This window comes from Danio aesculapii, chromosome 8 (assembly GCF_903798145.1).
Source record: "Danio aesculapii chromosome 8, fDanAes4.1, whole genome shotgun sequence".
Taxonomy (NCBI): Eukaryota; Metazoa; Chordata; class Actinopteri; order Cypriniformes; family Danionidae; genus Danio; species Danio aesculapii.
This window is the reverse complement of record NC_079442.1, coordinates 18637130-18665092: the sequence shown is the minus strand read 5'-3', so window position 1 is coordinate 18665092 and position 27963 is coordinate 18637130. Positions and strand designations below refer to the sequence as shown.

At 33.1% G+C, this 27963-nt stretch overlaps 1 protein-coding gene across 2 annotated transcripts in view; it reads right to left on the bottom strand.

The window, feature by feature from the left end:
- Window positions 1-27963, bottom strand: part of lrrc75ba (leucine rich repeat containing 75Ba) — a 72194-nt gene that overhangs the window by 29858 nt on the left and 14373 nt on the right. For both annotated transcript variants that reach the window (XM_056463353.1, XM_056463354.1), the window contains exons 2-3: window positions 21032-21160; window positions 5899-6011 (exon numbers count right to left, since the gene is read on the bottom strand). In XM_056463353.1, coding sequence (XP_056319328.1) covers window positions 5899-6011; window positions 21032-21160 — 242 coding nt within the window. The remainder of the gene's footprint in view (window positions 1-5898; window positions 6012-21031; window positions 21161-27963) is intronic.

Below are 27963 nucleotides of genomic sequence, written 5' to 3'. Positions count from 1 at the left end.
AAAAGTACTACTGTAATACTATGTTCATAGACATGTATCACAATAATACCATGTTTCGAATCTGTACCATGATATTCTACACTGTTGACCCAAGTATTGTGAACTCAAAACGATCAATAACAAGTACAGATCAAATCATTTCAGCTACCTTTTAGTTTCTTATTTTTAAAAGTGTTTAGGCAAACTCTTGGTTTGAACGCTTTGTGACATGAGAATTAATACCTGTAAAGCTCAAATAAATTAAGAGAACTCAAACCATTTGAGAACACATTGCTTAAACCTACTCCATTTGAGTACACGAAACCATCATCCGAGCACTGTTAAACCCAATAGGTGTGGTGCTAAGTAGCTTGAAGTACCACATAAATAACATGCTACATTAATGATATATTATAAAAATTATTAGACTTATTAGCCCCCCTTTGCATTTTTTTTTCTTTTTTAAATATTTCCCAAATGATGTTTAACAGAGCAAGGAAATTTTCACAGTATGTCTGATAATATTTTTTCTTCTGGAGAAAGTCTTGTTTGTTTTATTTCGGCTAGAATGAAAGCAGTTTTTAATTTTTTAAAATTCATTTTAAGGTTAAAATTATTAGCCCCTTTAAGCTAATTTTTCTCGATAGTCTACAGAACAAACCATCATTATATAATAACTTGCCTAATTACCCTAACTTGCCTAGTTAACATAATTAACCTAGTTAAGCCTTTAAATGTCACTTTAAGCTGCATAGAAGTGTCTTAAAAATATCTAGTCAAATATTATTTACTGTCATCATGGCAAAGATAAAACAAATCAGTTATTAGAAATGAGTTATTAAAACTGTTGTGTTTAGAAATGTGTTGAAAAAAATCTCTCTGTTAAACAGAAATTGAAGGGGGAAAAATTAAACAGGTGGGCTAATAATTCAGGGGGGGGGGGGCTAATTTATTTATTATGAGTATATTTATGGCATTAATCTGATAGAAATGAATCTTTACAATAAAAAGATGAATTCCCTGAGGAAAATGATATCTTCATCAAAGTATCCTTTATCAACTACATCTGTATCAAAGTCACTGCTTGCCACTATAGAGACATATTTTAAATCACATTTGATCAAATCTAGATTACGCGTTTTGTTTTGTTTTTGGCAGTGAAGCGTTTAATGGCATAACTGGAACTGTCGCATTATTTTTGATGAAAGATTTGACCTTGTTTCAAACTGACCATTACAGCTGCGACTGCTTATGTTTAGAGATGCTGCATAATACACGAGAAACACAGAGAAAAAAATACCTTTCTCTTTCTGTCTCTCATCCATTTACTGCTTTATTCTCCCCTGAGAGTCTAAAGGCATTGGAGCAGGGCATCATGGTTAATTCAGAATGTGAAAAAACTGTATTGAGTAGAGGAAAAGGATTCAGAGCGCACGTAATGGCCATGTGGGTGGGAAACATACAGGACAGTATATACACTTTTCAACAAGTGCACAAAATAATCAAAATAAATATACATCAATAAATATATCATTGTTGTTACTTAATATAATGAATATAATTTCAGCTTATAAAACTGATTTAGATTTAATCATTTCAGATTTTAAAACTTATTATTCTGACTCTCAAATCTGATTGGCTGAAAGCTGTGTGATATTCTGCTATTATTACATAGCTGTCTGGAATCCTTAATACTGATTGGTCAGTCATGACATTTGAGGTAATGTCGAAATAATTACAGATTCATCTGAATCATCTTGACTGTCAGTGAATACGTTCACATACATATTTATATGCTTGTGACCATCTTGTGACTGAATAATATGTAGGTTAGTGAATGCTTCATTCTGCCATTACATTCCTGTCCGTTTCATGTCAGGATGCCATGTCATGCTTAATTCTGCAATAACAACCACCTGGAGGCACTTTATCCCTTACGTATCAGCACTATTCCAGCATCTTAACCCATGTGTATCCTTCTGCCCACGGTAAGTGCCAAGCACTTAAGCCAGGGGTACCCAAATTTTTTAGGTGTCCTGCATAGTTTAGATTCAACTTTCTTCAACACACCTGGCTGGAAGTTTCTTGTATGCCTAGAAAGAGCTTGATTAGCTGGTTCAGGTGTGTCTAATTGGAGTTGTAACTAAACTCTGCAGGACAATGGCCCTCCAGGACAAAGTTTGTGCAGCCCTGGTCTAAACTCTCTATAGACTACAAATACTGAGGCTGTTGGACCAAATAATGTGCTTTTGACACTTTTTAGGTAAAAATGTGGTTGTTTAGACTTCAAATATAATAGTATTTATTTTTGAACGAATTGTGCAATCAATAGCTATGGGAATTTTGAAAAATTGCATTAAAAATAACCAAAAAATTTGCGTAAACTATGATAAAAAACACATTTACTGAATATATTCCAGTATGAGCATCAAAAAAGTCATGTGATTTTGTTTTAAAAGATCATGTGATAACACAAATGGGTGCAATTTGATAGCATTAATGGAAAAACCAAAGGACCAATCACATTGTACAAAATCTGAAATGTTGTTTTGGTCATTCTAAAATCTCTTAGCCAAAGTCTTTCATCAAAGTGGTTCCCAAACAGTAGTCTTGCGCCTCCGAAAGCATTTCATCATCTCCATTTCATCTTCTGAGGTGCAAGTAATTTATTAGGCTTCATAAGGGTAAAAATGCCCATTGTGGCTTCTCCTACTGCAGAAAATTCTGTTTTTCTTCTTGATATTTGGTGCCACTTTATCAGGAAGTGACGATTTTGTTTTCTTTGACTCATTGGATGGAAACGGTGCTTTATTCATAAATGTTTTTTGTGATTTACAGTTCTCCACACAAGTTTAATTCGCATCTTTGGATAGAAACATAGCTATTGACTAGTGCATCTTCAAACTTCAAACTGACTGCTCTAATGAATTTGATTAATCCAGTGAAATCAAAAGATTTTGCTGGATTAACTAAGGATAGGGTTTTATTGAGTATTTTTATTGAGTATTTTTAAAAAGAGCTTTTATTGAGTATTACGCGCACAAGTCACTGGTTATTTGTGTCTCTCTCTTCAGACTGCACTAACCAGACCCAGCAGTGCTTTTAGAAAGACTAGACCAATCAATAGTAGAGATGAAGGCGAGCTGAGATTAATGGGCCAGCGCTGGCAGACCAAACAAGCTCTAATTTGTTACACTCATCTATAATCACACTGTCTGAAACTGCCACCAGATTCCTGATTAATAAATCATGGAACAGATCTGTACTTTATGCAAATATCAGGAGATTTGCGAGGCCTTAAAAGGAAGAAAAGGGGGGACATGATTATTAAACAAATGTCAAGATGTGGATTAAAATGAACAAATTAAACCTAGAATGCAAATACTGCAGTTGTTAGCCCAATATTTGAAAACTGAAACGGAATTATTTTTGTAGTTAGAATAATAAAAGTAAAAATTTTCTCTTATATTTCGGAATTTCGAAAAGAAAGTATGAGAGCTTGAATGGCACTCTGGAAAACCTCCTCCACCTGCTTATTTTCTGTATATTTTATAGAACCATTGTTCAAGTCATGTTTACAACCTTGCCTTAAAGAGCTATTTGTATCTGCTTTAAACTATAAAAAAGTATTTATATAGGTCGGTTCAGTGATAATATTTTAAAAACATTTTCTTAAAAACAATATTATCTATTCTAAAACAGAACTATGAGAATAAAACTCTAATTTATGGCAACTAAATTAAATAAACAAATACATGAAAGCTATATACTAAAATAAAATTAATAATATTAAAATATCAGTGATTCGCCAAAACCAAAAATCACTTTGGTAATCATTTGTATATGTTACAATTTAGTTTAAATATGGAACAAAATATTTGGCTTACAGTTCACTTGGGAAATATTGAAATAATTATATTAAATAATATATAACATATAAAAAAAATCAGAAATGTTTCAGTTAAAATGAATATAGAAAACTTATTTTAGTTGTAGGGTTTTCGCAAACCCTGTTATTATATTTACATTATATACATATGAACATTATAATATAATATAATATAATATAATATAATATAATATAATATAATATAATATAATATAATATAATATAATATAATATATCTAGATTATAATATAATATATGTAGATTATAATATAATATATGTAGATTATAATATAATATAATATAATATAATATAATATAATATAATATAATGTGATATAATATAATATAATATAATATAATATAATATAATATAATATATGTAAATTATAATATATGTAGATTATAATATAATATAATATAATATAACATAATATAATATAATATAATATAATATAATATAATATAATATAATATGACATAATATAATATAATATAATATAATATAATATAATATAATATAATATAATATAATATAATATAATATAATATAATATATCTAGATTATAATATAATATATGTAGATTATAATATAATATATGTAGATTATAATATAATATATTATAATATAATATAATATAATATAACATAATATAATATAATATAATATAATATGATATGATATAATATAATATAATATATGTAAATTATAATATATGTAGATTATAATATAATATAATATAATATAACATAATATAATATAATATAATATAATATAATATAATATAATATAATATAATATAATATGATATGATATAATATAATATAATATAATATAATATAATATAATATAATATAATATAATATAATATAATATAATATAATATAATATAATATATGTAGATTATAATATAATATAATATAATATAATATAATATAATATAATATAATATAATATAATATATCTAGATTATAATATAATATATGTAGATTATAATATAATATATGTAGATTATAATATAATATAATATAATATAATATAATATAATATGATATGATATAATATAATATAATATAATATAATATAATATAATATAATATAATATAATATAATATAATATAATATAATATATGTAGATTATAATATAATATAATATAATATAATATAATATAATATATGTAAATTATAATATATGTAGATTATAATATAATATAATATAATATAACATAATATAATATAATATAATATAATATAATATAATATAATATGATATGATATAATATAATATAATATAATATAATATAATATAATATAATATAATATAATATAATATAATATAATATAATATATGTAGATTATAATATAATATAATATAATATAATATAATATAATATAATATAATATAATATAATATAATATAATATAATATAATATAATATAATATAATATAATATAATATAATATAATATAATATAATATATGTAAATTATAATATATGTAGATTATAATATAATATAATATAATATAACATAATATAATATAATATAATATAATATAATATAATATAATATAATATAATATAATATAATATAATATAATATAATATATGTAGATTATAATATAATATAATATAATATAATATAATATAATATAATATAATATAATATAATATAATATAATATAATATATGTAAATTATAATATATGTAGATTATAATATAATATAATATAATATAACATAATATAATATAATATAATATAATATAATATAATATAATATAATATAATATAATATAATATAATATAATATAATATAATATATGTAGATTATAACATAACATAATATAATATAATATAATATAATATAATATAATATAATATAATATAATATAATATAATATAATATAATATAATATAATATAATATAATATAATAAATAAAAATAAATTAATTATAAAATGAAATAATTTACCCTATATTAGCAGTTTGTGATGTTTTGATGGCATACAGTACAAGACAGGGAAAAGTCTCACCAGGCCTGGGCCTTTCTGCGGGTCATACTTTTCCTGAGCCACTTGGAGTGCGGAGTCAGGTGGTAGATGAGCTGTCTGCAGATTTTATCTGAAGACTTCAGCGTCTCCAAATCCTGAAATAACCACATGCACAGAAAAACACAATAAGAAGACTGGAAAAAAAAGACTCATTTGATTAAACTTGACAAGATAAATGTGGAGCCTGCGGCATGAGCTTCTCATATTCTAGGAGTAAACAAAATAACTCACTATATATGAGCAGATCAGGGCCACTTCTTATTGCGTTCTATTCTACTTTTCCTACACTTTAATGCAATTTTTAGATCTAAATTTAAAATTGGACAAAAAGAACATCAGAAAAATAATCTCCTCAAAGACTGACATTAATCCCCTCTGATATATAATCCAGATCTGTTTCTTTTTTTTATTTGTGGTTTTACAAAATCAGCCATCTGAAGCTCTGAGTCATTAATCACTGTCAGTGTGCAACAGCAGAATCAGACTAGTTCCTCTGATACAGATCAGTGGAAGACAAGACTGAAAAATACATATAAAATGTAAGTCTTATTATAACGATTTCTTCTAGTTTATAATTCTTTTATCACCAAAAAGTGATTCTACTTTCTTGTTTTTAATGTCTGCATTTACTAAAGCAGACTATATTTGGAAGTAATTTGTGTTTCCTCCTGTAGAAAAACATCATAAAAACAATGTTTAGTGGGTCAATGTATTACAACAGTGTTTTTAAAAGTCTAAACACTTTATTGATATCGTGTACAACCAAGCACATGATGTCAGAACACAAACGAGTCGCAGGTAATAAAGTAATGTATCTCCCATAGGAAAGCCCGTCTAAGCAAAATGCTAGCAGTTGTCTGTAGCTTCGCCACTAGGCCCTTGTTTGATATCCCGAGGTCGGTGCGATGATGCACGAACAAAATGGCGACAATTGGCCATGCGTACGTGTAGCTTCTTTAGCGTTATTCAGAAACCTATGGGTGAGATCAAGGATACTACGTCCATATACAGTCTATGGTTTCGAAACATTATGAAAATTGAAATATATAATGTCATATTTGATTTGTACAAGATATAATTAATTTAAAAAAAGTTTATTTTTCATACAAGTCATTATTTTACTTGGAAAATATTGTAGTCATGCAAAGACATGGACTAGATACAAGCGATATATATATATATATATATATATATATATATATATATATATATATATATATATATATATATATATATATATATATATATATATATATATATATATATATATACACACACACACACACATAAATCATTTACAAATATGGAACCCCTACCCTTAATAAATATCCAGAGATGTCCAAGATGTCTCTTGTCATTGACAATCATGATAGCCAAACATGATATCTGTAAACATGATATCTGTAACGCGGGGAGTGACACTGCACTGACACGACACAGGTGAGGATCCACATGCAGGTTTATTAGAAGGGTCAGACAAGCAGTGGTCAATACAGGAGCAAACAGATGTATAAGGGCAATCCAGAGTCGTAGTCAAATTAACAGGCAGATAGTCACAAGGCAAGCAGTAAACAGAATTAACTGCGTTGTCAGGCACTATAACAGAAAACAAGACTCAGCAACAGTGTTTGAGCAGTATTTACAGTCCATGAATCAATAAAAGCACTACTTTATAAATCATGATCAACAATGTGTTTTCAACATTACAAGACAATCATTTCTTTAAGGGTGTCACGGTGGCGCAGTGGGTAGCATGATTGCCTCACAGCAAGAAGGTTGCCGGTTTGAGCCCCGGCTGGGTTAGATGGCATTTCTGTGTGGAGTTTGAATAAGCTAAATTGGCCGTAGTATATGTGTGTGAACACAAAAGTGTGTGGATGTTTCCCAGTGATGGGTTGTGGCTGGCATTTTACGCAGCATTCGCTGCGTAAAATATGCTGGATGCTCTGGTGGTTCATTCCACTGTGGTGACCCCTGATTGATAAAGGGATTAGGCCGAAAAGAAAATAAATGAATGAATGAATAATTTCTTTAAGAAGTACATTCTCTGTTTCATCACTTCATCACAAGTGATGTAAGTGCTGTTGGATGGACATCATTTGATCCTGAGGGCTTTGGAACTTTTGCTACAGGAATTATTATAGATGGTTTCTATAAAGCAGGAACAATACGGGAGTTTTAAGACACTTTATACCTTCCTTATTTGAATGTGCTGTTTATTAGGACAATATATTGTTTCAGCATCGATATCGCAATGTGTATGTCTGCAATAGTGTTTTTTTTTAGAAAAACATGCAATGTTGAGTTGGGATTATAGATCAGCACAAAAAAGTTGAGAATACATGAGATTTGTGGAGTCATTGCAAAGTATAACGGTACCAGGCTGAAAGTTTATAATTTGAATGTGTTTTAAAGCAATTCAAGAGAGTTTAAAACATTCAGAAAAAACATTCAGTTTAAAACATTTAAAAAAGTACATCTGTAACTTTATTGAAGAGCAATTTTACAGGATTATTAATATACTGAAGACTACAGTGCTATTTTACATTTCGTTATTTAATTTCTGTACCTGAATACTGTTTGACTATCAGAAAAACCATAAAGCACTGTTTATCTTTTTTTTTCTTTGCTCTATTCTATAAATTTTCACTTAAAAATCAACCCAACCAATCTAAATGAATAATTTCTTTCCAAATACAGAGATATTCAAGATATCTGATGAAATTGTATTCATATCACAATTATATTGCAGAGAATAACTTGAGATTTGTCCAATATCATGCAGCTTTACTGTATATACGGTTTAATCTTTCTCTCATTATTCTAAAATGATCACGGTAATTCGTAACTTTTAAAATTAGTGGCTAATTCATATTAAATTGTGAGTTCTCATTTGTACAATTTAGTGCGATTTGCTCATCCCCCAATTATGGTTGTGTATAGGAGTGGGGTTTGATGCATTTTTTTGAAAAAAAAAATATTATATATATATATATATATATATATATATATATATATATATATATATATATATATATATATATATATATATATATATATATATATATATATATATATATATAGCACATTTTCATATACCTGAACCACTAAACTGAAAACACATAAAAATTTCGTTTCCTTCTAAGATCAGGCTGAAATTTGAGTTCTTTGTTGAAGTTGTTTCAGAGAAATACCTGAAAATGACCACTAAGCATCACTGTAGAGATTTTTGTTTGGGTTTCCAAATGTTTAAACGCCTCGACACATTTGCTTCGACTTTTTCAGTGTTTTATGAAGCCTTGCTCTGCCCACCACAAGCGTAACCATACAAAACTTTAAACAAAAATGCATTCATGCAAATGGCATCTAAGTGTAATGTTTTATTGTAGTGCTCCGAAGTATCAAACATAAAGATCTCACCAACAGTAAGGATTAAAAACCACCAAGGCTAGACAAAGACCAAGTGAAACATGAAGCTATATACATGAAACTAAAGGGGGTCATATGACTAGATCATCCAATTAGAATAAAAACACATGACATATGAAAACCAATAAGAACAGGACACATGGCCAAAAGACCAAATGGCGGGAAGCCAAAGAGGAAACAGGAAGACAAAATAAAAGACAAAACAACAAGGCATACACACCTTACACTAAGGCCAAATCATAACATGAGGCTGAAGAAAATTGTACAGCATAACCACTACGGATGCAAAATATTGTCATTTGGGTATGTACTGAAATTTTATTTCAGTTTTTATTAATGATTCATTAAAAACTATGATTATTGAATATTTAGGAGGGCTACACAACATATTTAGAGGTGCAAAAAATTCTTAATCTTCTATTTAATCCTAATCTTATTCTAAATCTTAATTTAATTCAACATCTATAATGAATAGTTAATTCATAAGATAATATAAGATTTTATTTTAGAACTATTTTTCTAGCTACTAAAAAACACAAAGCCAATCAGAATACATCCGGCTTTAAAAAGTGCCTACTGTATCATTTACTGCAGCAGAAGACAAAACCAAAGTGTGCATTCACAAACAGAGCATTATTAAGCATTGGTGTGTACTCGACATCTTTATCCAATAGGGTATAGGCAGAAGTATGCAGAAGGACTTTTCATTTTCCGTAACCTGGGTTTGCAGTTACAAAATCGCTGTGTTTAAGGTCTGTTTTCTTTAAAAACCAGTGATCTCCACTGCCTGATTGATATGCGATATAAAGTGGCTCTCAGAATGTACAAGAAGCACTGCATTGAGTTCCATTTTTCCATGCCATGACATTAAAATATAAACATTTATTTTACCTCACTACTTTTAATCGTGCTTCTGCGCTCGCCTGCTGATCCTGACAGCGTGTGCGTGTAAACGGCTTTTTTCATGTAAAATTGAAATCAGTCACATTAACCATTCACCGGAAGTTTATCGCTATGAGAAGAAACACTAGCTGTGCGTTTACCCTATAACTGAATTGCTTTTGTGATTGATGGGCAGACAATCTTTTTCTTTGTTTATGATGACATGTTGAAGAATAGTTTATCCAAAAATTAAAAGTAACCCAAAATTAAAAGTAACCCCTTAAGCCATTCTTAGTGTATTTGTATTTTTTTCCAGTCAGACAAACACAGTAGGAGTAATTTTCAACTTTATCTTGGCTCTTCCATGCTACTGGCTTTTATTTTGAAGCTTTCAAAAGCACATAAATGCATTGTAAAACTAACTCATTACATAACGCATGTCTGCTGAACTACTGTCCTACTGACAGCTTTTGTACCTTAATTTTGTAAGGTGAAGCAAGAATACATTAGCTATTTTGTTATCTGTCTTGTACAAATACTCTCAATAAAGTAAAAAAGAAAGCTGTTAGAGGACATGCAATTGGATGATGGACACTTTTGCAACTTTAAATTAAATCACAAAAACGTATTGATTTATTTTTGGAGAGTCTGTTTTTATTGACGTCTGTACAATGTCATCTGAACACTGAAGTTTTACCTGGACACTGCAGGTGAACAGGGCGGAAAAAAAATCCATCAACATACTTTCCCAGTTGAACATTTTTACACAAAAATGTTGTTTAACCCTATAGCCAGCGCCCGACGCAGACGCTCTGAGGTGCTGTTTTTCCACATGTCAATGTTTCTGAATAGATTACATCATAATGAACATGAGAAATCTTGACAAATTGTACATCAGTTTAAAGCTGCAACCCTCAAGCAGAGACTGCAGCTATTTGTTTTTCAATGGGAAGCTTATAAAGAATGTATTTGCTAAATGTTGTGTAAGTTGTACAGAAAACGCTTATTAGATATGGAGTACATATCATTGTAATAACAACACACACATGCATTCATTGCTGTGCATCACGGTTTATTTTGAAAGGTAAGAGTCCACAGAAAAACATCCAATCGAGCACATTTAGTCCACCGACACAATAGTGTTGAATTATGGATGGGTATTTATTTGTTTATGTCACCGTTTCTGCCGGAGATCTGTTTTATCATTGCTTTACCATGCTTTACCATGTTATTTACAAGCGAAAATGGCGTCTTTGTAGTTAAAGGCAAGTCGATGTCAGCTTTTACCACAGTAAAGCTCAAAGTGTCTTCTTTCCAATGATACATAATTTGTGTCTGTAGCTTACTGGAGTCAGGAACTGTTACTATTTAAAGTTAGGTAAGTGTAAATCCCCAAAATTGAGTGCTGGCTAACAGGTTAATATGCAAATGAGCCTTTATTTAGTTAAATATAAGCTCATCTGCATACATTTTTTGCACAAAATCTAAACACTGGATATATTCAGGATCAAACGTATTGTTTAATTTGTTTGGCCTGTTATATGATGACTTGTATTGTAACGTAAATCTAAAGACAATAGTTGATCAAAGGCACAATAAGTACCTTTTAATGTACAGTGTAAAAACACTAGAACAGTGTTACATAATTTACTGACTTATGTACATGTATCATAGCAAATGTTTTAAAGAATGTTCAAATCAAAAGAAAGAATAAGCAATTTTAACTAGTGACATGGACTGTGTCCTTGTGTATCACCATACTAATGACATCATACTGTACACTCTTGATTCCGCTTTTGGTTTTAAAGAAAAACAGGCAAACACCGAAGATGCTCTAATATGTTGTGTGTTTTATTAGACTGTACAGAGGAGCATTGTTACAGAACTCTAAAATGTATTTAGTATGATAAAATAGTGCTGCTTCTCCATGTGATCATGAGAAGAATATCTAGAGGTGGTAAACTATGGCATAATAAAAGCTCTGCTGCTTTTGTGACATGTCGAGCTCGTCTCGCATCAGCGAGTACTTCATTGCTCTCATTTCCCTTGGATGACTTTAAGCTTTATTCTGCTTCAAACTACCAAGATAATAAGTTTTGAATACGTCAGCTTCTCCATAAACATGATTTCTGCAGGAGTCCCATGATGTAATGAAGATAACTCCCATGATTCCACATATAGTCATGGGGTCATCAAACAACGCCTTTGTTTGTTTGTGATGATTGTGCGCCCTCTAGTGGCCAAAATTACATTCCGTGCCATTAAGAGCAACAAAATAAACCGTTTAAAAATTGGGTGTCTTCTTTACAAGGGGTGGTCCAGTACAATATCATATTCTAAACTTTAGTTGATGTGTAATGTAGCTGTGTGAACATAAACAACATCTCTGAATGTAATATGCTCAATGCAGAGGGAGACATTGGCTTTTACAGAGTTAGCTTAGCAAACCCAACAGCGAATGAAGTTTGGAGACCACAAAACAATACATCCGGGCTAGTGAGATCACAAGCACTTCAAGTTACACACATACACCACGCGCATCCACCCCACGCAGCAAAGGGGCGTGGCCAGAGGTGCTGTAATGTTATAGTAGAGAAAGCTAAAATACAGTCCAAAAGCTGCTATTTCCACAGCGCTTCTTCTATTTCTGTATTTGGGCTTCCAAAGGACACGACACAAAGAGAGAAGTGCTTACAATTTAATGTTAATTATGTTCCAGAGAGTTATAAAAAAAGATATAGCTAGCATTTGACAAAGGACAGCTTCCAGAATCTCTCCCAGTTCAGTGTTGGATTCGGCTAAATCCCCTCAAAGTAAGAGCAGCTCCAACCATAACAGATGAAGCTGTGGACTGTGAGCCACAACCTGTTTTTTTATTTGTTAAAATTGGCATCGTCATCATAGGCAGTGGTGAATTAATTATTTATGAATAATTAATTAATTAATTCACAAATTAATTGTTTGTGGCCTACCGTTTCAACTACTTGACCCACATGGTCTTAGTTTTACCCATAACCAAATCATAAATAAATAAAGATAAGTTACACACAAATTACCACCTGTCAATCACTTTTTCCACAAGATTCTGGCATGAATAGGCAGAGTGATCTGTGTTGTTATAATTGCGTCGACAAACTTGGTAAAAAAGGCGCACAACCAACAGGAACCAACCAACAGTATCTGAGGTTTTAGCTAAAATTATTAAGTATAAGCGTAAAAGCAAAAGACTGAAGCACTGTCCTGATGCTGTGACACATTACCTGATAGATTCAAAAGACCGAGGAGTCGTTAGATAGAGACAAGGTTAATTAAATATTACGTTTAACAACTATAGTAAGGTGCGATCCAGCGGTACATCCTTGATAAACTGTCCGACGTGCACTGCTCTCTGGAGCTCTGGAGTGTGTGGCTGTGTCTGTCTGTGTGTGTGTGGTCACGTGATGTGCATTTTCAGCGGATGGAGGGCTGTTCAGAAATGCTAGATGAAACACCAGTGTGGATGTGGATGATTTTTGTTCTAAAATGCTATTTTAAAACTAAGACGTATTAGTGTAAATAGGGCCTAAGTATGTATATTTTGCGAGCGGGTTTGTGATGGGGGCAGGGCGGAGGATCGGCAATGCAGGCTCAGCATCGTGATGTCAATCAACTATCGGCGATGGACGATGGCATTGTCTATCGAACCAACCCTAGTTGTAGCAATGACGTAAACAAGGATGTAAACAATAGATAATGCTGTTTGGCCCAGTAAACACCCAGAATCTTCACTGCAAAATATATATGAACATTTTATATTACTTACACATGCTTATTTCGAATATAAGTGAAAGACACTTGTCAGGTTTTATTTTAGAGAGCAGGCATGAGGTTCAGCTCTGTCCTTTTCATTTTATGTCTAATTCGGCCTCACACTGATATGGCTGATGCTCTGACTGACAGTGGCTGTTTCTCAATATGCGTTCTTCAGCGGTCTTGTGTCCTTGTGTTCTCGTGTAACATCATCATCACCTGCCAAAGCTCAGTTCCAATACTCAAGACAACAAGAACGGAGGACGCGTGAAACTTTCTGGATGTGTTCTTGATTTTGAGGAAGCATGGATGCAGACTTGAGCACCGAACTCGCTCTAGAAGTTTCAGAAGTCATTGCGACTGGAGGTGGGAAGAGCAGCATTTTATATAGGTTTATTATTAAAGTTCAGAGATATAACTTATTTATCTCAGGAGTTTCCCTAAATGAAACGGTGAATATAAACATTACCATGAAAATCTTAATAAAGGCATAAACACATTAAGAGTGTTTATTTGCTGAAATTCTTATTAAAATCTGTTTTATTTGTGTTGTGCAACATATATTTGTAAAGACAAACAATAAAAATAAGTCAATAAGTCGTTTTATGAATGCTGTAATGATTACATAATTTTCAGTCAAAAATGCGCGAAGATCACATGACCATCAGGAAGAACGCAGCATCTCATTTCTCAGAGGACACGTTCAGTTCTCCTGAGTTCGTTCTTCTGAGGTGACCTAGCAAGACCGGTCATCACAAGAACACGTTCTATTTACCTAGCAGAGACAAAGCGCATGCTAGTGACTGGACGTGACTCTTCCTGGTGACGTGAAGCCAATCCGCGAATCACAGCATATTATGTTAGATGACAAATCAGAGCCTCTTGAGGATGGGCCTTTCAGAGGAACTAGAAAATATGACAGTTGTCTTCATGTTAGCTGAGTAGCTGTATATAATCAAAGTAAGATATATGAAACAATAACATGATTTTTTTACAAATGAAGCATTTTCACACATTGCTTTGCATCTTATAAACACAACCAAGCCTTAAAATACACTCTGGACCACCCCTTTAAGAGCAACAAAATAAAGACTTTAAAAAGTGGATGTCTTCTCCAAAATAAGTGTGCAAACTGGATTCCTCTGGTTCATTGTGGATTTGAACATCACGAAATTATACTGCTGTGTTGCCTTCTATTAATAACTTGCACCCCGCTTAGGAAATCTCCGGACCTCCTGCTGGCACAAGAGAGGAGACGGTTTAACATTTAGAGATGCAAAACCGATACGAAGGCATTGAGGGTATGCTGCAGACTGTAGGAGGTGGAATAAATCATGGCATCAAATATTTATGCAGGAACAGGTGTGATGTTAAACCAGTGCCATTTTGATACCCTTGTGAAACCTTTAACTTTTTCTTTTTTGTGAAGTAAAAAGCAAAAAGCTGAAGGAGCGATTCAGTTCACAGGTGCTCTACTTTAGTCAGTAGTTTTATCTCAAGCAGACCAGCTTACGTGGACAGGAACTGGGCTGCAAAAGAACTGTGCATTTAAATGAAGTCACTGTCTTTGTTTTCAGATCAGACACAGCTTCTTTCTATGCAAATGAGGGTAATTATAGCATAAGCCATGACTATGATTAACATTTTATTTCTGCCTGTGATTTAAAATAATAATAATTATGGAATGTTTGAAAATGTTCAAGTCAGTTTATGTGTAAAAAAGATGATCATGATGATGTAGAAGAGTGTTATAATTTTGTATACAGACTTTAGTCCATGGTCCAAGGAAGATATGCCAGACTGTGGTTGTGTATTGTACTATATAGAATCCATTTTCTCCAAGACCTCCATCAATCTCAGTATATCTCATAATTCAATTTTTTGATCATACAGTTGACTAATATTTTTATGATTATTACTTTTTATTAAATAATTGTTTACTGTATTTATCTCGCAATTATAACTATCACAGTTTTGACTTTTGTCTTGAATCTGACTGTTTATATAAATTTGTCTTTTTATTTCATTATTATAACTTAACTTGTATCTCATATTATCGCTGCTATATAATACAATATAATCAACCCATATCTATAAACACTTACCGGCCACTTGATTAGGTACACCTTACTAGTACCAGGTTTGACCCCCTTTTTGTCTTCGGAACTTTTGCCTTCTACTGGGATTTTCATGCACAAACTGAGACAGTTTGTCTCAGAAACTGACACCATGTACACATCTTCTGATGGCTACTTCCAGCAGTATAATGTACCATATCAGACTGGTTTCTTGAACATGACAATGAGTTCACTGTACTCAAATGGCCTCCACAGTCACCAGATCTCAATCCAATAGAGCGCCTTTGAGATGTGGTGGCACAGGAGATTCACCCGTGGATGTTCAGCCGACAAATCTGCAGTGACTGCATGATGCTATCATGTCAATATGGACCAAAATCTCTGAGGAATATTTCTAGCACCTTGTTGAATCTATGCCATGCAGGATTAAGGCAGTTCTGAAGGCAAAAGCGGGTCCAACCCGGTACTAGTTATCTGTACCTAATAAAGTAGTCGGTGAGTGTATACTGTTTTTATGATTTTGACTATACATCTCATAATTGACCTAATGCCAATTATATACGTATACCTATCAAATTATTTATAAAGTTCCAGTCATAACTTTATATCATCATTTTGAAATAATCTCACATTTTGAATTTATGATGACTTAATATCTCGTAATATTAATCTTTTTGTCATAAATTTGACAGCATATGTCAAGATTTACTTCATATTCCATAACAATGTCAGAATTTTTCAGCTTTGTCATAAATATGATGAACTGGCCTCATATTTATGCCTTAGCAGGTCATAATTTTAACTTTTGTCATAATTGCAATATACAAAAGCATGATTTGTTTTTCAATACAATAACAATATCATAGTATTGCACCATATTTAGTAGCATAATTTTTGTCAAAATTTGTCTTTTTCTGTATCATACCCTGATTTGCATATTTCCCATGGTGAACTGGGTTTCACTGGGCTAAATTCCTGTCTGAATCTCTGCCACACTCAGCGTGCAACTTTTTGGCAGTCATCTTTCTGATATAGTGAAATTCAGCCACTGTCACTTGCAGGGCAGGTCGGGTATAGAAGCGTGCAGTTTCCTAGTGACAGTTTTCTTACAGTCCTGTAGTTTCTACCGAGTGTCACACTGAGCTCTGACAGACACACAGTGAGATATCCATCTAATTTAATGCATCTGCTCTTATACTCCGCAAGAGCCTCTGGGTTCTGCAACTATATTAATCATGAGAAGAAATAGAAAAAGATCTGCATGCTATTATGGACAATCTTTAATGATAAGAATATGAGAATGATACGAAAGCCCATATTTGTCTTCATTAAATTGCTGGTTTCTATTATGCCCTGCAGCCAGTATGGCTTACAAATCGACTTCAGCTGGAAAAGTGAATTGAGTCTCAATGGAATGGCCTGCGGTGCTGATTCAAAGATTCCCGATAGCTGTTGGGCTGACTTAAGGTGCACCGATGCTTTGCTGATCAATCATATCAGACCCTTAGCAAATTCAGATTAAGCCTCGCAAAAGACATTGAATAGTTTTTTAAAAAATTATTCAATTTAGGAATGATAGTTAGCTTATTTTGCTTTATCTCATCTGTTTTGTTTATCAAAAGGTGTGCCTGAATTAACGAATGAAGACTTTGTGAATTTATTTGATATATTCTGCATTAGCATATATATTGGATATGTAAATATGAGGTTTATTTTAGCTAGAAGGAATATGAAAGCTATCTTCATGCCACCAGAGTAACTTGGTTTGCTCCGGAGTTGTGTTGTGGACAACACAGGTTAATTTTGAAAACCTTTCTGGAGGCCGCGAATTATGTAGCCGGGGGTACGTATGGCTGCATTTAATTTTTTTAAACGAACGCCACGGGGCGGTGTGACGCCATTCCTTTTCGCGCTTACCGGCTGACCGCTTACCCCATGTGGAGGGCCTTTCCGCTGCAACCAGTTTGTCCAGTTAGCTCGTTGTGTACGTCGGCGAACTTGAGACGCAGAGAGGAGATGACCACGGCGACGACGACAGGGTTCGAGTCTGGGGAAGAGCTGGTTCAGAAATCAGGTAAGACAAAAACAGAATCCAAAAAATAAAATGAACGAGTGAATAACGGGGAGAATGTGGTAAAATCCGAAAACGTGGTAAAAATCAGACGAGGGCTTTTCTTTTTCTGGACGGTTTTCGTAAATCGTTGGTCGGGTTTTAGGAAAGTAAGTGGGTGGGCGGGTCAATCGATAAAATTGGTTGGGTTTAGGGAAGGAGGAGGGTGGGTATGTCGATTGGTTGGCCGGCCAGTCATTCATTCAGCCAGTCAGACAGACGTTCGGTTGACAGCGGCCTCTGGTGGGTTTACGCGAGAACATCGGGCACTCGCACTAGCGAGAGAAATTTTAGACATGAAAAAGCGAACGCAGCGGCAAAAACTGCAAAAATACGTATCTCCTGGGACGTATTTCGCGGTCTCCAGAAACGTTGATGGGACTACGTTTTCAGAATGAGCCTGGGTTGGTTGTGGATAAAATCTAGGCTACATTACAATCATATTGATGTACTTTTTAAAGTGTATTGGCATACTTTTACTTAAAGGGGTGGTCCAGTACCATATCATATTTTAAACTTGATGCTTAATGTAGCTGTGTGAACATTAACAACATTTCTGAATGTAATATGCTCAGTCAATGCAAAGGGAGACATTGTCTTTTACAGAGTTTGCTTAGCAAAGCCTACAGTGAACAAAGTTTGGGGACTACAAAAAATACATCTTCCAGTTACGCGCATTGACCACACGCACACTGCCTGCGCAGCAAAGGGGTGTGGCCAGAGGCGCTGTAGTGTTATAGCAGAGAAAGCTAAAATGCAGCCCAAATGCTGCTATTTCCACAGAGCTTCTGTTTATGTATTTGGGACATGACACAAAGACAGAAGTGCTTGCAGTTTAATTTTAATTATTTTCTATAGAATTATAAAACAGATATAGCTCTAGCATTTGACAAAGAACAGCTCCCAGAATCTCTCCCAGTTCAGTGCTGGATTCGGCTAAAAACTCCTCCAAGCAATGAAGCTGTGGATTGTGAACCACAACCTGTAAGTATTTTTAATTGTTAAAATTGATCTATTACATGCATAGTTTCTAGCAATAATGGTATGTTGTAGCGAAGACGGAAACAATGATGTAAACAACGGGAAATGCTGATTGGCACCGCTAACAATTTAGCTACAAATTGATATTTATCCATCAAACCACTGTGAACACTCACAATCTTCAGCAGCACTGCATTGTCTCTCTATGCTGCCACTTTTACTACATTCTACATCTCAAATAACCAAATCGCAAAAGATATGTGAACGTTATATATTACTTACTTATTTTAGAGAGCAGGCGTGAGGTTCAGCTGTGTGCTCTTTATTTTTCTGTCTGATTCAGGTAGCTAACGCTGCTAAAAACTACTCTGACTGACAAAAGTAAGTGACTGTAGGGGTGTGTTAAATACAACTTAAAAAAAAGAAGGAAAATATCATTGTTGTTACTTCACTAGTAAACTTTGTAGCCAATCGATTGCAGCCCGCGACGTGCATATTAATGCACCCTGTGTGGATCATCAGAGGATTTTGTTCCGATTGACCCGTTTATTTATTTTTTTTTAAACCTGGATTCTACACTCATGAGGAATCAATGGGATTTGAGGCTCGCAGTATTTCATTTCAATGTAATCTTGTTAATCAGCTATGACTAGGTATATCCAGATTTTCTTTCTAATATATAATCGCAAGTGTGTATTATTTCTATGCATCTGAAGTAGATAGAAAATAAATCAGTTAATAACTGAGTTTAATAGCTAATAAAAATAACTGAGTTTTAACAAAGTCCCTTTAAGGCAAGTCATTTCACTCAGCGGCCATCTTTGAAACGCCTCTTGGGCAGTATGCTCGGGCATTCTGTTTGAATGGGAAAACATCAAATTCTCCAAAACTACTTGCCAAGATTACGATTACATTGTATATTATGAATAACCAATAAAATTTAACAACAACTGTCTATTTAGTTTTATTTCTAAATGTTTATATAACACAAAATCTGCAGAACCTCACGTCCAGTCCAAGCCCCTCCTCTGGAGAATTGTCATTCTATAGCAATCGCTGATTGGCTCATGTACTAGAAGGCGGGCTTTATTCTCCATATAATGATCGTTGATTGGCTCGTGTACTAGAAGGCGGGGCTTCATTCGCCATATGGACTGTTACACTTTTCCCCATTCAAAAGTATACGAGTGACACGTCTTGTGTATTCTATAGTATTTGGTTTTACCGACATTAGAGATTTTGAGCCCTGCTCTAAATGCATAAAAAATTAAATATGCTTGATGTAACCATTCTAATGCTACATTTTTGACATCTATAAACATATTCCCCCCTTTTTTTACATCTCTGAAAGAAATGGGACAAGAAAGTCTACCTTTGCTGAAATAACGAACACAACCTCCACAAACAGACAAATAAACTACATGCTCTTATTTCAGAACAGCATACAGCACATTACTTGCAACAGCATAATGTCAAAGTAAACTCTGTCGTTAAACAGTGAATCAAAACAGAATTGCAACAACCGTAAGAAATCGATTCTTGGCTTCAAGTCAATCGATTCCAGAACCAAAAATGGATTTCTAAAATGTCAGAATCAAACGCCCCTTCCCTGCATACAGAGTTTAACACGAACAAATGAACAAACTAGACACATTATTTATCATTCCCTGCCATTTTGTATCACACTTGTTAGCCAAGCGTGGGTTACAAACTGTGAGTGAGCTCAATTTGATGACTGCCGTAAATCAGTACAACTAATTACTATACGCAAACGCATTTCTTTTCATTTACTTTAAGTTGTGATCAACGAAGCAAAGAAAGTACAGGCTGAAAGTGAATGACTCACCTTCTTTGGGCACTGCATGTCTCTGGCCAGGCTCAGCAGGAGCTCATGAGATATGGGATCCACCAGGTTTAGGAAAGCTGCGTTCTTATAGAGGATATCGTTGAGTGACGTACCCTCTAATCCCAGGTCCTGATGAAAAAGAAGATATAAAGAGAGCATGTATTATCAGTCATTTTCATCACTCTGGGGTTTTGGGTCAGCTATCAAACTATTACTATATCGCAAATACAATCAAAGGCTAAATTATTAGCCATCCTGTGAAATGAATTCTTTTTCACATATTTCCCAAGCGATGTTTAACAGAGCAAGGGTTTTCACTATTTCCTGTTATTTATTTTTTTCTTCATGAGAGTCTTTTTGGGTTTAGTTTGGCTGAAAGTTTTTGTCCAATGACCTGCCTAATTAACCTAAATTGCCTAGCTAAGTCCTAGTTAAGTCTTTAAATTGCACTTGAAGCTGAAAACTAACATCTTACAAAATAACTAGTAAAATATTATGTACTGTCATCACTGCAAAGCCAAAATAAATAGTTACAAATCAGTTAAACATATTCTCAAACAGCACTTGGGAAATATTTGAAAAAATAAAATCTAATTTCACAGGAGGATAATAATTTTGCTTTCAACTCTATGTTCAGTACACTATTGATTGATACCTGTGCTAAGATAGCAATAGGCCATTTAATACATTAGCAATAGGTTCACTAATGCAGCATGTGCACATTGATACATACATTTGTTCCTAAGGCACAATTACAGCAGTAATAATAGCATAATAATAGTAGCAGTGCAAGGCTGATGAATTAGTTCAGATCTTTTTGTACCTTTAAATAAATATGGACACTTGGCTACATCAATAATGTATCGCGGGTGGAATTAACACAATAAGTCATCATTGATATTTTGTCCTGGCCCTGTTATTGAATAATAAAATGTTATGTAAAATAACACTGTACATTCTTCATTGCTGATCAGCTATAATAACCCCAACTTCCCTATGCAGATGCTGTGATGTGACTATTGCGATTGCACTCATTGCGATATTGATGCTGAAACAACATATTATGAAGCCCTACATTATACCACTAACAATTCACCAACATTAAGCTCAAATTAAGCTTTTAACTGACAATTGTCAGAGATATGTGCATTTTTCCATTATAAATACAGCTGCATGTGACACAGTAAACTGTTTATATCAAATAACCAGTCAATAGTACCTTTTTGCTCTGTTCTAGAATACATGTGGGCACATTTTAGCTCATGCTAAAAAAGATAGTACTTTTATTTCAGAGAGTGTTCATAATAACTAAACACCACATGTCATAAGCCATTCTTCTCCACTCCTCAAATTCACACAGTGTACTTACAGTATTAAAACACCCAGTTCCTCATTTAAAACAAGCAGAGACTGTCCAAACTGTGTGTGCCACTTCATTCAAAACAGTGGCAAGACTGATGTTATGAGAATCCGTTGGAGTTTTAGCTGATAGACAGATAAAAGATAAAGATTAACAGGGATTTTTGTATATGTAAATGCAGAAATATGGAGATTATATTGTAGAATCCACTATTGTGGCATAAATGAGCTTGAGTTATTTTAAAAACTTTGTATAAATTAGTCTGTATAAATGTATAAATTAGTCTGCATCTAAATTTGATTTGACGGTTGCCCCAAAGTCAACCAGCCCACCAGGGAAAGTCCTGTTTCCATAAAAGTCAAGAACATAACTTTTATGTATTATGCAACTTTGATTTACATAGACAAGAATAACGCTAGAATGACAAGATTGGGGGTTTCACTGAAATGGCAAGAGAGAGAGAGAGATGCAGACTTTCAGGAACAGAGAGGGGATTATGAAACTGCCTCCATTGGGTTATTAATATTCAAAGACTAGATGCTTTTATCTATGGTGACTTGCATATTCTGATTGGAACAGGTTTTTGCACTCAGAGAGCGGTTGGTGAGTGCATTTTTAAATGTGTTTAGCCGGAAAGGAGACACCCACACCCACCCACCTCTCCGTCCCCTACTCCTCTCCATCCATCCAACACATTTTCTCTATTTTCCCATTATCGTGTGCTGAATCTCAATCGCACAGAAAAAAAATGGACCACAGGGTCACTTCAGCTGCTGGAAAGACTTGCTTGAATTTCCAGAATGAATTGTGGATGGTGCTGGTTTGATGATTGAGCTTGTGTGGTTTCTTTCATCCTAGGCTTATTGGAAAATTGTGCCTGTGCCAGCAATATCATGTTGCTTCTTGCACATTTTATGACACTTTAGAAATAAAATCTCCTGTGAATGGTACTAAAGGCACCCCAGCAAGCAATTTTTTTTGTTTTAAAAGATCTCTAATAGATGTCTATTAGACAAAGCATTTCTAAACATAATAGTTTTAATAACTCATTTCTAATTTATTAATTTATTTTATCTTTGCCATCATGATAGTAAATAATATTTGACTAGATATTTTTCGAGACAGCTTAAAGTAGGGCTGGGTGATAATTCGATATCGATAATTTATCACGATATATAATTTTTCGATAAAACGATAATGATATTTCGATAATTGTTTGATAATATTTATACAGTATGCGTAACGCTGCGCAGGCATTTTGCAGCCTGCCCTTCTGGATGCCGCACGCAGTACAAGTCTACAGCAATACAGTGTTAGTTGCACTTGGAGGAGTAAGAAAAAAATTTGGTAAAAAAGCTCAGTCACAGGCTTTGTTGACAAGAAATGTCACTAGACTTCAGTCTGGAGCTACTTAGTTTTTTCTGTAATACCAACACAATCTCACGGCAATTCGTAACTTTTTCATTTAGTGGCTAAATCTAATTCGTACAATTTAGTACGATTTGCTCATCCGCCAATGACGGTTGGGTTTAGGGGTGCCATGCCTCCTTTTTAAAATCGTACAGTTTCGTACGACTGAACTCGTACAAATTCGTACGAATTAGCCACTAAACTGTCAAAACGTAAAATACTTACGTTTTCTTGTGAGATCAGGCTGGTAATACCACTATTGTCCCTCATCAACAGTAAAACAACCAGCTTTTATACATTTAGAGGACACAATCACTGAGGAGAAATCGGATGCTTTACAGACATAATCTATAAAATAATAACATATTAAAAATGCAGCACATATATATCAGAGACGTTTACAAGAGCAGTGGATCTTTAATTAAGTCCTTATTTTCCACAGAGCGAAGCATCATCTACCTGCAGTTATTTAAAATGGGCACGAACTAAAAAAATATATATATATTTAAAAATCTAACTTTTTGCAATGAATTTCATTTTGTATAACTTGTGTAACTTAATTTTGATGTATATTTTGTTGGTCAGTTATCTACAGCATAAACAAGAAGAACGAATAACATCTGAGGTGAAGCGCTTTAAAACAAGTCCGCTATAGGTTATATGCTTTAGCACCAAAACAATCCATTAAACTATTTTCACGGTTATATTTTAATTGGATAATGAAGCGCAGTTTGAGCAGCATAAGCTGGACCAGATCTCATGAGAAAACGTAAGTATTTTACGTTTTGTCAGTTTAGTGGCTAATTCGTTCGAATTCGTACGAGTTCAGTCGTATGAAATTGTACGATTTTAAAAAGGAGGCGTGGCACCTAACCCCACCCCTAAACCCAAACGTCATTGGGGGATGAGCAAATCGTACTAAATTGTACAAATTAGATCGTACAAATTCATACGAATTAGCCACTAAATCAAAAAGTTACGAATTGCCGTGAGATTGTGTTGGCTGGACAGTCTAAATCCCTAAATAAAATATTTTAAAGGACATTTCACCATAAATTCATCATGGCATGCTGAAAATTCTATAAAATTGATAGATATAAAAATTTTACATTTATCGTGATAATTATCGATATCGACCGATATGAAAAAAAATTATCATGATATTTTTTTTTTGCCATATCGCCCAGCTCTAGCTTAAAGTGACATTCAAAGGCTTAACTAGGTTAATTAGGTTAACTAGGCAGGTGAGGGTAATTAGACAAGTTATTGTATAACGATGGTTTGTCCTGTAGACTAGCAAAAAAATATAGCTTAAAGGGGTTAATAATTTTGCCCTTATTTTTATTTTTTTTAAATAAAATACTGCTTTTATTCTAGCAAAAATAAAAACAAATAAGACTTTCTCCAGAAGGAAAAATATTATCAGACATACTGTGAAACTGTTCTTGCTCTGTTAAACATCCTTTGGAAAAAAAAAATATATATATATATATATTTATATGTATATATGTATATGTGTTATATTTGGCCTCACACATTTATTAAATGTAGAAAGATGTATTATAGGGTATACGTCCCCATTACTTTTAAAGACAGACCATTTAAAAACAGGTGATTAAGAATGTAAACTTTTGGATTTCATACAGCTGTCCCCCTACTTTTAAAATGTCCACTACACCCCTGGGCGATCGTAGTGGTGGCTGGGCAATCGGAAACAACGTTGCCCTATTCCAGTCTGATCGCCATATTTGTGAAATTGGCCTATACTGTTTTTGTATAAATAAACTACCTAAGAACATTTGATGAAAATAGTGTTAACGCACCCTCATAATCCATAAGAATCAAACAAGAAGGAAACTAAGGAAAATAATAAGATGCAAAGCAAAAAAAACGGATGTGACATCATGCCTTAGAATGACGAGGTACATTTTTTTGTCTCTTAGATAAACCTTCTATTATTTTTCAAAAAACTAAAACTGTATTATATTGTTATATTGTTAGCCATTTTGTCTTATAAATATTAACTTAAAGACTCTGACTATAACTATTTTTGACTGGCTCAGTCTCCTGAATCATACATTCAACTTTAATTATCATTAAATAGTCTAATTAGTCTTAAAAGTCAAATTTTCTAAAAATAAATAAATAAATACATATATATATATATATATATATATATATATATATAAAAATAAATATATATATATATATATATATATATATATATATATATATATATATATATATATATATATATATATAAAAATAAATATATATAGTATTATTTGCAATTCAATAATTAAATAAATACATTTTGTGTCTGTCCCTATTTTCTGGTAAGAGACCTGTAAAACACTGATAGAAAACATCTAAATTTCACATCCTCTGACAGGAAACTCTGGAAGCCATTGAGGCATTACTCTCCCATTAATCTGTACAAAACGTTTAGGATATACTACCTGTATAGATTAATTATGTCAATTCTGTTATTGTGATATTCCAGTTAATTTCTCATATTTTGAAAGTAATAAGATGAAAATACTGTTTTAGCACTGTTTTTGTAACAGACTCAATGTCTCCTATTATTGTTTTACATAACAAATGGATTGAGCTTACTGTAAATTATACATTTATTGTATATCATTTCAGTATAAGGAAAATCAATGGAAAATGCTTGAAATATACCCACAGTTCTAGAATCATGAACTGACACTAAAGGTTTCTTATTAAAAGTACTGGAGTACCCAAACTGATGGCAATGATGCCGGAGTAACATTGGTTTGCTTGGTGGAAATAATCAGCTACAGATTGTCTTCAAAAATAATAAAGTCTAAGGTTTATATGGTTAAACTCTCTGTCTAAGGAATGTAAATGTCAGTGGTGTTCTGTGAGATCCAGACAGCAAGTGAGCAGAATATGAAAAAAGCACATAACAAGATGTGTTGGCCCAGTTACGTGAACACACACACACACACACACACACACACACACACACACACACACACACACACACACACACACACACACACACACACACACACACAGACACACACACACACACACACACACACACACACACACACAATCTCACAGGGTGGGTAAGATGGATGATTTTGTGTTTGTGAGTTTGTCTAATGATGCTTGGCTCTGATCAAACCATTTTAGCTTAGAAATAAACAACACACACAAAGACAAACAAGGATAGCACAACAAAAGTCAACTCAAACTGACCTCTTGAAGAGATCAGGCAAACGGTGAGTATGATGAGATTTTATATATATATAAAATATTTTAGAAATCAATTCTGTTGCTGTGACTCCCGAACATTCCTATTAATAACATCTCTATGATAAGCCTTTTGAGAAAGAAGCTTGAGAGAAAACACCAAAAACTGGCTGACAGCTGCCTGAAGATATATCATGCAAGATCTGTGACTGTTTTTTTTTATATCTTTTTATGAAGTCTGGCTAGCTGATATCTCTAGATTCAATGCCAAAATAACTTTTCATCAATCTGAGATCACTAGCAGTTCTGTCACTAACACACATTTCTGTAAATACTAGAGGAAGACGAGGCAAGCCGCTCCCCTGAGAAACATCCGCTTCTCTTATATTCAACTTTATTTATTGGGTCTGGACAGGTCTGAAGTTTGCACATTTCATTTACACTTGATTTATTGCTAATTTACATTAAGTGTAATATTACTTGAAATTATATTTGTTCGTTTAGTAAATATATTTTCAAACTCTTTTCATTTAACCGCATTGCTAGTGTGAGCTCAACCAGAGCTGTTGAGTTCAGCGAAGCTTCATTTGACCGCTTATGACAGCCAGAGTCTAAAAATAATGCTGAGTCTACTGAACTGTTTCTCCTCCTAATCTCCTTCGTATCGCTCTAAAAGACAGTACTTTGGGTATAATTAAATGGGTCAGATTTAATATGTGGTCTGTGTGACTCATGTATATGATCCACTCTGTGTTAAAGAGGTCCTGTTATGCTTGTTCAAATTTTGAATGTCAGTCAGTGTAAAGTGTGATCAATTGTGTAAATTGATATCAATATAGTTTAAAATCTCAAAGTACACTTCAAAGGGAGATATTTCGTTTTTAAAAATCTCTCTTCAAGAACTACAACGAGTGGTTTGTTTGGACTACAAGTGTTT